Source organism: Galeopterus variegatus, unplaced genomic scaffold, assembly GCF_000696425.1.
Source record: "Galeopterus variegatus unplaced genomic scaffold, G_variegatus-3.0.2 Scaffold4211, whole genome shotgun sequence".
In the NCBI taxonomy this organism is placed as follows: Eukaryota; Metazoa; Chordata; class Mammalia; order Dermoptera; family Cynocephalidae; genus Galeopterus; species Galeopterus variegatus.
Genome location: NW_007730322.1, coordinates 134245 through 147122, shown reverse-complemented (window position 1 = coordinate 147122; position 12878 = coordinate 134245). Strand labels below are relative to the sequence as shown.

Here is a 12878-nt window from a genome sequence, read left to right as displayed (position 1 = left end):
CAAGTTTCCATGGCTGCAGTGAGCCAATTTGCTGGCATTCCAAAAAAAATAAGTGAACAGATAATATATAACTAAAAAGCAAAAACTAGACACCCAAACATAGTAGTTTTCAGGAGACTGTGCTATTTGGGTCTATCAACATGTCAACATCAAGAAGATCAGACTTGAGAACTGAGTCAAGAAGGTTTATCTTTCAAACTTAAAAGCTCCATTAAAATTGCAATTTGAGGTGGTGGGCGTGCTGATAGTATTTGTCTGATCACATCTTGGGCACAGGTGCTGACAGCTCTGTGCTCCATGAATAATAAAAATAAAAATAAAATCTCATTCCAAGCCTTCCTGCTGTCAGCCCAGTTCTCCTTTTGTTAAAGGTGTATTCCTGTTTGGCTACTTCCATCCACAGCCCTGGCATTGAAGAACTTGGTGTCTGGCAAAATTCACCCAAATTTCCATCTCTGATAATCAGGAATGAAGTTTAGCAAATTAATAAGTTTACTTAAAGCTCTGATTTTGATGGCCTAGTATTATTGTCTGGAAATGAGTGGAATCATCGTATGGTTTTCCAGCTAACATGAAATTTTGTTAGCTATGTGGCCACCTAGTGGCCGTCGTGTGTACTTCATTGTTGGGTTATCAGGTACATAGCCATTGTAGCAAATTAATAAGTTTACTTAAAGCTCTGATTTTGATGGCCTAGTATTATTGTCTGGAAAGGAGTGGAATCATCGTATGGTTTTCCAGCTAACATGAAATTTTGTTAGCTATGTGGCCACCTAGTGGCCGTCGTGTGTACTTCATTGTCGGGTTATCAGGTACATAGCCATTTGGGTTATCAGGTACATAGCCATTGGCAGGCTACTATAGAAGTTATTACTTTTGATATGATTTACCAATTTTAGCACATGCAATATGAGCTTTTGAATTCTATAATCATCTGACAGGACAGATGCCTTGAGAGAAAGGCAGAATGTCTATGCAGAGATGGTTGATTACTTGAGAGTAATCGATGTTATATACTGGGGATGCTGGTGGTCGGTCAGGTGGGTGAAGGTTTTTGTTTCGCTTTGTATCACCATCGCTGCATTCCTGGTGGAACTGACATAAAATATACTTGAGATTCCTTAGCACAACAACATTTAGAAAACATATCATAACAAAGATGGATTCTGATTTATTTTTCTGAGTATTTTAAAAAGTGACTTGCCTGAATCTATTGCCACCCCCTGCTCCCCCTCCCCGTTCCTGAAGTGTGCAGCCACTGATGTCTCTGCTAAGGTCTTAATTCTTATTTTTATATTTTATCCTGTTTCTATGGGTTTCCCCTGTTTCTGCATGGCTTAGTGGTCAGCACATTGATGTCAGCAGAGGTTTTGCTTAAACCCTGGGAGCCACTGAAACTTCAGCCTTCTGACCGTTGATCTGTGTATGGGCTGGGAACGGAATTGAAGCTCAGCCAGTGTTCAGTCCTCTCTTGGATTTTACTCTCTGTAGCTCTTGAGTACCCACCACCATGCACATCCCATGGACATGTGGAGAGCTTGTCCAAACTTTTATGTTTTGTTTGTTTTTAGAACCCCCCCCACACACACACCCCAGCTTACACCTCCAGCTGGATGCACACCTCTCCCCAGCTGCTGCTACAACCTCAGGCTAGCAAAGATGCCCCTTTATCCTATTTGCTTCTTAGAAACTTGGCCACTTTTTTTTTTCCTCCCCAACTCAAATCCAGACCATGGAAGCGCATTTTAAAAAATGTAAATACAACATTAATAGGTGTTGGAAGGGACAGTACTTATGATGAGCTGTGAAGCTCAAGATTCATTACTTTCCCGATAAATCTGCCTCTGTCTGGGGCAGAGGAGACATAACCTAGCTTGCACAGTACATCCCAGTGTCCCAAAACACAGCACCCTGAACTATAACAAGCTTAGTCTGAGGTTGGGCAAGCTCCAGAAGCAGGAAGGGCTCTAAGTGCATGCCTGGGGAGGGGCAGCGAGAAGTCCATGAGGGCTGAGGTGGAAAGAAGAGATACTTAGACTTCAGGAGTAGCTCCTGTCAGCCACTGTGCATTCAAGGGAAAGAATTCAAATCTGCAGAGGGGACAAGAGCTAGAATGTCTTCAGGCTGCATCTAAGTAGGTTGACACTCAGGGCAGGGCTCCAATCTTGGAGATGGAGATTCTAAGCAGCGAGGGTAAGATAAAGGAACGCAGTTGTAAGAGTAGGGTAAAATTTGGGATTAGAGACTACTGGGGCCTCTGTGCAACTTATGAAGACATTTAAGCCCCATCCCTGAAAAATTGATTAAGGAGTCTGGTTAGCAGAACAACTTAATTCCAGTTCTTCCCGCATCCCCATCCCAAAGGATGGAGCTGGGATTTCTGATGTATATTCCTGTGAAATCATAACTGGCTCCATAACCAGGGGCAGAACTGGCCCTACAAGGAAAAATCTTATAAGGAGACACTGTGAACACAGTATTGGAAGAAGAGACTCCCTAAGAAGTAGAGCAGATAGTGGCAGCGTTTGAAATGTGTACAAAGTCCTTAAGACCTGGGAAAAGTAGTTTGGGCGAGCTTGGAGAACAATACCTAAAATCAAAAAGGGGCTTACTTGTCAGAAGTCCCCTGGGGTTATTTGGAGAGAAGAGCAGCAGATTAGAAATTTAGAGAGATTATCTAGGCAGGAAGCGATGAGGCAAGAGGATTTCAGGGATACTGGACGTATTTATAATTGGAGAAAGAGAAGAAATTTGAAAAAAAAAAAAAAAATATATATATATATATATATATCAGCAGAAACTAGTAGTTGAATGTGGAGCCCAAGACAGAAGTGGGAGGTGATGTGAGTTTTCTGGAAGACATCTGGGAACAGTAACAAAAATAACAAATAACGAAGGCGACCCTTCTGCAAAGGGAAGAAAATATCACCAAAGTGTTTGTTGTCCATTAACTTCTGCAGTGTTCAGGAGAACATGACCATGTGGCTGTCCCTTCACTCTGGACGTCAGAGGACTATTGTTTGCTTTAAGAGGCTAGCATACATCAAATATACAGTTTCTTTTCATCCACAAATTTACAGAAAATATTTAAATTAATGTTTTGCTTTAAGTACACTTTATCAGTATTCTTTCCTAAAGTGACAGTTTTGATTAGAAGCACCGCATGGGAAGCCGATGAGGTGGAGAGAGTGCTGAGTCACTGCCACTCTCTGCTGATCTCTCTTTCTCCTTCAAGAGATAAAAAATCAGCATAGCAACCAAAACATCACCAAGGACAACAGGCTTTCTTCCTTCCTTTGCAGCCTTTGTTTCATTGAATCAGAAAATTTGCATTCAGTACTTGAAAACTTTATTTCAGTAAATGGAAAAAATAATTACAGATAGCTTTAGCAGCTCCCCAAAAGAAAACAGAGAACACAGGAGAACACCTGGAGAGGCATGGGTGTAAGAAACAGCTGAAATCATTCCCAGGACAACACCACACACCACGACAAACTGACAGGGAGGGGCTGAGACAGCAGAGACACTGCACACTGAACGCTCGGATCCGTGTGTTACAAGGACCTCAAAATCCCTTCATGGGAGTTATGAGCAAGTCTTCTCAGTTGCAATGACTATTCTGAAATTCTTGTAAATCTCCGACTTCTCTGTCAGAATTCTAGAAAGGCAACCCTTGGAATTTAGAATTGCCTTTTGTGTTCGTCCTGTGCTACCATCATGATTTTAAAGACAATTTAACTAATTGGTGGAATCGATACCACCCTGCACCTCCTTCCATGGCATTTCTGTAGGAAAAAATTTCATTTGAACCAGAATTAGTGGTAATAATGTCATATTCAAATTAAAGTAAGTATTTTTTTCCCCTCAAAGAAGGAACCTTTTACAAGCAATGTTTTGCTTCTTAGACTTAGGGTTAGAAGTCATCTTCCTCAAAGTTTTGACTCTTTTAAAAATAGCTAGATTAACATTTTTGTAGGAAAATACCAGAGTAAGGAGACTGTTTATTTTTATATTAAGCAAAAGAACGTTTGAAAATCCATGAGAAATTATTTTCTAGAGCAGTTCTATGCTCCAGGTTGTGAGTTCTACAGGTAAATATTAACAGGAAGAAGTTGTTTCTCTTAAACATTTTCTGTCTGGATACAGAGCAACTGAAAAAGTTCCAGAAATTTGTGTAGCACATGTCTAGAGAGGGTTGTGAAGCTCTTGCATCCAGAATCTTCAGCCCAGTCTTGCACAGCCATTTTGGATATCCAACTTCAAGCTCTAAATTGAAACAGATGGCTAAAAATAAGTTATTTTCTATAAACTCTATAAACATGTATTTGTTACTCATTTATCTCTACTAATGAGAATAAGCTTTCTAGATTCTGTTGTTCTACATGTATTCACACTTTTCTAGATCTCCTTAGCCATAGCTAATTATCAGTTATAAAATGTACAGGCCTATTGTGAAAAAAAGAAAATAATGTTGTTTTCCATTACAGAACTCCAAATGGTTTACTTGCAGTAAACAGCGTCTCTGTTCTCCACTCTCTACGGGACAATTCTAACCAGGTGTGTCCTTCTGGAGTGGAAGGATCATTAGAAAATGTCCTGATTGTCTGTCCCAGTGGGGGCAATGTCCCTGTTGGACAGGATTTCGTACACAATCGTTCTGAGGAGGAAAGATTCATACTAACCCAGTATCTGGTACATTGTAGAAATTCAGCAAAAATGAACGGATGAAGACATGAAAGCAAAAACTCAGGAATAGAGCCGAGCAATACTCATTTTATCTCCCTTTGACAGCATCACAGTTTTTTGATAAATTTTTCAATATGGGCCTAGTAATCCCAATGTGAAATCAACTCCACATACAGTCATTTATTAATTTGGTAAGTGAAAACTTTGGTAAGGCAATCAGGAAGAAAACTGTTCCTTTTCTGTGACTACCCACACTGTTACCTCCTTTTTAAATTATTCATATTTTTTATTCAAAATACTTGTTTGTGGGGTACAGTGTGCTTTGATACATACATATACTGTACAGTGATTTCCTTAGAGTAGATAGCATGGTTTTTGATATTTTTTTTCTTTTGGTGGCTGTCCTGTATGGGGATTGGAACCTTTGACCTTAGTGTTACCAACACTGCATTCTACTGTAACCAACTGAGCAAACTGGCCAGTCCTGATAGCATAATTTCGTACCCATTAGTTCACCACTTTAATGTACTTCAAGAGAACCCATGGGTATGTGTACTCTGGCCAACAACAGTCTGAGAGATAAGTGTTTATTGTTTTCATTATTTCTAAAATATATCAAGACTGATATTGCTGAATTCCTGCTTGCTCCTTTCATCAGGTTTAAAACTCTTAAACTAAACTTGTTTGGCAGAATTACCTGTTAGAAATTTTAGCATATCAGTGAAAACAATTTTAACCAGTCTATTCTTCTGATAAATACAGAGGATGTCCCCAGTCAATCAATGAGTAAAGAACACAAAAAGATGTCAGCAATTGAAAAGTACGATAGGGGAGGACAACCGGCTATGGGAACCTACCACCGTGGCACTTTGATTGGGATCTGTCATTCCTCTTAGCTCTTTGCTTGCAGATTTCTGTAACAAATAAATGTTGTTGTATCAGGAGCCACACCAGATACACACACACACACACACACACACACACAAAATGTGTGCACGCATACACATGAGCACATACGCACACATACAGACCACCTTTTCTTGCTCCATGAAAAATGTAAGACAGTTTGTAAATTGTTATGGGATGGGGTATGGGGGTGAGAGTTCTGGTTAAGTGAAGATTTTTCAGAAACCACAATTCCTTGTGAAACTTGTGAATATTTCCTAGAATATATTAGGTAAGAGATTATCAAACACCTTGTAAGCATTAGAGCTGAAAGAACATTCAGACACTATCTCTATTGGAATCATGATAAAATAGATTTTTGAAAAAAGGACTGCACTGGTTAAAAGGGGAATGTGGAGATTTCTCATATAGCTCCACCCCTAAAGTCTGGCACATTCTGAGATCCTTTTGTGTGATCCAAGGATTCTCTGGAACCACAGACTGAAAATTACTCTAATCACAGCCTTTTAGTCATTCGTAATGAAAGCTGAATGAGGATTGCTGATTTTAAAAATATGGAGTTGAGAATCTTGCCGTTTCAATGCCCAGTTCTGATCCAAGGATTCTCTGGAACCACAGACTGAAAATTACTCTAATCACAGCCTTTTAGTCATTTGTAATGAAAGCTGAATGAGGATTGCTGATTTTAAAAATATGGAGTTGAGAATCTTGCCGTTTCAATGCCCAGTTCTGAGTAAGAAATGTTCTACTGTGTGACCTTGAGGATGCAGATATAGAGACTCTAGCAATTTGAGTGATTTCTAGTGATTCTATAACGATTCTCTTATTTTGACTCAGTCTCTAATATACGTGTGCACTAATTTGGCTAATTTGTTTCTCTCTCATAAATATTAGTGCAGGGATTATACCACCTTGATTAACTGAGGGGCCCTCAGTTAATAAAGGTCAAGGCCTCATTGAAAACCATCACAGCGTTTTTACCCCAGTACCTGGGCCAGGACTAGGGTGAAGAAAGCAGGCTGTTATCTCAGGAACAGAATTTAAGGCACAAAGACCAACTCAGTAATCACAATAAATAATGTTAATGCGTCAGTTTAAAAAATTGAAATTAATTTCCAAGAATTCATGATGAACAAAATGCCTACATTTTAGACAAAGACAGGGTCTGCCCCAAGACTTGCATTGCTCACTGCATGCCCCTCGCCCTCATGCCCACCCTGCTAAGAAGTCTCCATGCCAGATTATCTTTTGTCTACTTCAAATCAAAGATCTAGGTTATATTGTTTATTGGGCCTCTCCAAGGAACCAATGAATGGTTCAATGCCATCAAAGTTATTCTTGAAATGGACACAGATTACCACAGCCAAAAGAAAGGACAGGGGACATACCAGCGTTATGTAGTGGGGACTTGAAAAACTGGTTGGAATGCTCTCCAAGGATTCTGCTGTTCTCTGCCAGTGAAAAGAGATACTATTAATCTGTGATTAGTATTCAAGCAAGTATGACTAGTTCTCAAGCTCACAGAATAAATTTTCCAGCGATTTCTGAAATATATTTTCAGTAAATGTACAAATATTAAAAGAAATGGAAACAGTATTCTTCCCTAGATTGTTGTCTTGCAACAGATGAATCCATGTAAGGACCAGGCAAACTTACAGAGCAGAAGAGAGCATCTCTTTACACATTGTGATATGAGTATCACAACACAGGTCTGTTAGCCTTCTAATCTTAATATGTCTAATTGTCTGAAAGCCTCAAATTCCACAACCAGCTTCATTCCTTTGGACTTGAAGGTCTTTGAGAAGCTTCAGAACTCCCTATTAAAATATCGATATACCTGACTGAGGTTACCCTCTTTAAACTGTTTTCTGTTAACTCCCCAGTAGACATTAATACAACTAGAAAGCATGATCCAGTGGAGGCCGGACCTGGGAGAGGCACTGAGTTCCAGAAGGGACAAAAACCAAGCATTATTAATGTATCAAGGAAAGGATTTCAAAGATAGACCTTCTCTAAACCACAATTCTGTTGAGGACTGGCCATTGATGGGTAACTAATATGTCAAACAATCATCAGCTTACTCATATTATTACTCATATAATTTTATACCAAATAATACAAAAACCTCACACGTGAGATTTGAAGGCCCAAACTCTGCTATACAATCTGTGTTATAATATATCATGGTGTTTAATGGCATCAGTAGCAAATTAAATTTGTTCATATATTCAATAAATATTTATTAAGCCCCCCCCTTTTTTTTTTGTCTTTTTGTCTTTTTCCGTGTCCGGCAACGGATCACAACCCTCAGTGTTGCCCCCGTACCGGACTGGGGACCGGCAACCGGCAACGGGATTGCAACCCTCGGTGTTGCTCCCGCGCCTCGCTCAGCCATTGAGCGGGAACCGGTCTGTATGTGGGATCCGATCCCTCGGGCGGGAGCGCCGCCGCGCTTCCCAAGCGGCGCACCTATCCAGTGCGCCACCGGGCCGGCCCTTAAGCCCCTTTTCTAAGGTTCCCCTCATTTAACCAAAAAGCCAGAAGTCCTTGAGGGCTTACAATCTAGAAACATTATAAATATTTCCCAGGCTCAATCTGAACCACTGGTTGGCCTGTATGACTATCACTTTCACATGCTCAGGCCACCTTCACCTGACTGCCTGCTCTGCAAATGCACCTGTTTCACATATTAATGTAAGGAAAACATAGTTGGGAAAGTAACTGCAACCTGTTCAAGAGGCACAGTAGATAATTAACACATTAAGTGATAGATGTATATCAAACACTGTGCTGAGTACATTTGCATACAATTCCTCATTTAAACTTCAAGGCAACTAGGAGGGGTCTTCAAAAAATTCATGGAAAGATTCTATTATCTTTTGAATCTATTTTTCCACAAACTTTTTGGAGTACTCTCATATATGATATTTATATTAGTGTCATGTGGTTTCATACCAGAAAATGTCAGTGTAAGCTTAAAAAATTATCACACAGTATTTTCTGTCCATTAGAGTGCACAAGTAATACTGGTTCTTACCATCTTGGGGTTACTATTGGCATAATGAAAAGTACAAATGGACAAAAATAATAACAAACTATCATATAACCAGTGAAAGATTAACTATCCATCCATAATATTCCAGTGAAGTTCATAGAGGCATTTCTACTAAAATTTCATATATGTGTTCCTGGGGGTAGAGTTGGGGCATGTTCTGCAATGTTGTAAAAAACACAGGGCTACAGGGTGTGTAGAGTTGGGGCAAAGCATTCAAAACCTGTGGAACTGTGTAGCCTGACCATCTCCAACAATAAAAAAAACCTAATTTTAAAATACTGGTGTCATTATGTTTTCACTGGCACTTGAGCCTTGTGGTCCCTCCTGTAAGACATAGGTCCTAGTGGGCAGTTCCACTGCTTCATGGATATAATCTTATCAAGAATGCTGCTTTCCTCATCAGTTATTCTTTTTTAAAGGGAGTGCCTTTGTAGCTTATTAATCTTTACTCAGTCTTTTCAGTGAGCTGAATACGTTGGGAATCATAGTTTTTCTTACAGTCCCTTAGCGAGCCACTATCTGCAGGGACTTCTGCAGGATTCTCAGCTTTTTTCTTAGATCTTCATATATTGCTAAGATCGTTATTTTAACAAATTGTTTACCTTAGTGTAAAATATACACACACAAAAATGCACAAATGCTAAGTGTAGAGTAGATGAATTTTCACAAATGACCACATCTATGTAACCAACCACCTCCTGGATCAAAAACCAAACTTTGTCACCTTCTCTGAACATCCTCCTCCCTTCCTGTGTTAACCGCTACACAGACTTCTAATACCACAGATTATCTTTGCCAGTTTTTGAATTTGATATAATCTATAATCTTACAGTTTGTTTTTGGATTTGATTTCTTCTGCTTAATGGTATGCTGGTGAGATTTATCCACATCATTGTAGATGTGAGTAGTTCAACTGTTAACCTTTGTCTGTAGTGGTCCATTGTATGAATATATAGAAATTTGTTCATGCCTTTTTCAGTTTATGGATATTTGGAATGTTTTCACTTTTCAGCTTTTGCGAACAATGCTGTTGGAACATTACTGCAGATGTTTTCCAATGTACACATGCACACATTTTTGTTGGGTGTATTCATGTGAGAAGAATTGCTGGGTTACAGGGTATATGTGTGACCTCTCGTAGCACATAATACTAATTCCTCCCATTGATTGTACTATTTAAGTTCTCAGATTCACGTGACAGTTTCCACTGTCTGCATCCTCAACAATTATAATTGTTGTCCTTTATTTATTTTAAATCCTTTTATGGGAAAATAAAATACAGATTCAACACACACAGCAAATGCATGACTTAATTAACTATTTAAGGTAAACACCCTTGAAATCACCACCTTGCTTGAGAAATAAAATTTTGCCATTTCAAATCCCATCATGATCACCACCTACTTTCTCCCCACAAATTAGCCAATTTCCTGAATTAAAATAATGACTTCCTTATGTGTCTTTGGAGTTTTATCCCCAAATGTTTATTTCTAAACACTATAGTTTAGTCTTATACATTTAAAATTTTTATTTTTAGAGGGGAAAAATGTAACATACATATGTGTATAAGAGTATGTGTGTATATACTCATATATAGCTAAGTTGCAGTTTGAATTAATTTTGTCTATGGGTTGAGGAATGTTCATCTTTAATGTTCTTACATCTTTCTCCATATGGATATCCAGTTGTTTTTGCATCATTTGTGAAAAACCTGTTCTTTCTCCATTGAATTGCCTTTGCACCTGCATAAAAAACCCATTGACCATGTAATATATGGGTCTATTTCTTAATTTTGTATTCTGTTTCATTAATCAACTTGTCTATATTTATGCCAGTACCACCTGGTCTTGATTATTTAGCTTTATAATATCTCAAGGTCAAGTAGTGTAAGTACCTAACTATATTCTGCTTTTTCAAAATAGTTTTGGCCATTATGGATAATTTGCATTTCCTTATGAATTTTAGAGTCAACATATTAATTCGTATTTTAAAAAGTGTGCTTAGCTTTCAATTAGGATTGTTTTGAATTTATTGGCCAATTTGGTAAAAGTTTATATGTAAATGATACGGATTTTTCTGATTCAACAAGATATAAACCTCCATTTGTTTAGGTTTTTAAAAATTTTTCTCAGTAATGTTTGCCATTTTTTTTTTTTTCCTTTTTGTCTTTTTTCGTGACCGGCAACGGATCGCAACCCTCAGTGTCACGCCCGTACCGGACCGGGACCGGCAACGGGATCGCAACCCTCGGTGTTGCTCCCGCACCTCGCTCAGCCAGTGAACGGGAACCAGTCCGTATGTGGGATCCGAACCCTCGGCGGGAGCGCCGCCGCGCTCCCCAAGCGGTGCACTGTAGCAGTGCGCCACCGGGCCGGCCCATTGACATTTTTCATATACAATTCTGGTTAATATTTTTTTCAGAATTATCTCTAGCATTTCACATTTTTGGTGCTATTTCAATTATATTTTTAATTTTATTTCCACATTGTTTGTTGTTAGTAGGTAGAATAGAAATAATTTTTGTTTATTAATCTTGTATCCTACACTTTTGTTAAACTCATTTATTAGTTTTACAAAAATATCCTGCTGATATATTGATTGGGATTGTTTTGAACCTGTAGATCAATGTGGGGAGAATTGACAACCCAACAACAGTGAGTTTCCTGACCCATGAACATGTATTTTACTCCACTTATTTTGGTTTTCTTTAATTTTTCTAGTTAATGTTTTGTAGTTCTTAATGCATAGGTCTTTTACATCTTTTGTCAGATTTATCCCTCCCTAAGTGTTTCATTTTTTCTGCATTGTTCATTGCTAGTATACGGAAATACAATAGACCTTTATATACTGATCTTATATCCAGAAATATTATTAAATTTACTTTTTTATGGATTCCATAGAATTTTCCTATATATTATTGTTTCTTCTGTGAATCAGAAGAATTTAATTTTCCCTTTCCAAGTAGGAATTTCTTTTTTTCTTTTTTGCCATTTGGCAGTGGCTGCAATCTCAAGTCCAATGCTAAATAAAGTGATAGGAGTGGGCATCATTGCCTTGTTCCTGATATACAAGAAAAGTATTCAGTATTATTCACATAAATACAATGTTAGCTGTCGATTTTCTGGGCAGGTGACTTTTATCAGGTTCCAGAAATTCCCTTACATTCTTAAGTTAGGGATAGATACTAGGTTTTTTTCATACAATTTTCCTGCACCAATTGAGATGATCATATGATATTATTCTTTCATTAATAATACAGATAATTAGTTTAATTAATTTTTGAATGTTAAATATGCCTTGAATTTCAGGGATAAACCACATTTGGTCATAATGCATTATCCTTTTCTCCATATTATGAGATTCAATTGTCTAAAATTGAATAATAATCCATGCATCTATATTTATTAAAAGTATTCACTAGTAGTTTGTCTTTTCTTGTAAGAATTTGTGTAGGTAGTTATCAGAGAAATATTGACCTCATAAAATGAGTTGGGGAATATTTCTTGTCTCCAATTTTCTGGGAAAGTTTATGCAGAATTGGTGTTATTTCTTCATGAAATTCTTAGTCTAATTCACTAGTGAAGCCATATGGGTTTAGTGCTTTCTTTGTGGAAAGGTTTACTACAAATTAAATTTTTCAATGAGATGTAGAGCTATTCAGGTTATCTACCTCTTCATGAGTAAGCTTTAGTAATTTGTATCTTTTTAAAAGTTTCCCTTTCATTACACTATCAAATATATTGAAATAATTTTTTCTAATATTTTCTATTTATCAATTTAATACATATAGAATCTCCAATAATGTCATCTTTATGATTCCTGATATTGATAATTTTTCTTGTCGTATTTTTTCTGATCATTCTGATTGGAAGTTAATAATGTTTATTAATCTTCTCAAAATATAGCTTTTGGTTTCATTGATCATCTTTGTTATTTTCTTTTCTTTGTTTTATTGGCTACCAATCTGATGTTTTTTCCTGTTCTCTGTATATACTGGGTTTAATTTGCTTTATTATTTCTAGTTTCTTAAAATAAAAGCTGAGGTCATTGATCTGAAAACTCTCTTCTTTTCTAAGATACACATCTAGTGCTGTACATTTTCCTCTAATTACTAATTTCACTGCTTTCCTCATATTTTGATATGCTGTGTTTAAAATTCATTCATTTAGTTTGATTTTCCTTTGAAACATGGGCTCTTTAGAATTTGTTAACTAATTTCCAGTTGGAGAAT

At 37.5% G+C, this 12878-nt stretch overlaps 1 protein-coding gene across 1 annotated transcript in view; it reads right to left on the bottom strand.

The window, feature by feature from the left end:
• Positions 1 to 3330: 3330 nt before the first annotated feature.
• ADAM7 (ADAM metallopeptidase domain 7) overlaps positions 3331 to 12878 on the bottom strand; it is a 58136-nt gene continuing 48588 nt past the window's right edge. The window contains exons 20-21 of the mRNA XM_008587005.1: positions 5544 to 5600; positions 3331 to 4266 (exon numbers count right to left, since the gene is read on the bottom strand). Of these exons, the coding sequence (XP_008585227.1) occupies positions 4222 to 4266; positions 5544 to 5600 (102 nt within the window). The 3' untranslated portion in view covers positions 3331 to 4221. The remainder of the gene's footprint in view (positions 4267 to 5543; positions 5601 to 12878) is intronic.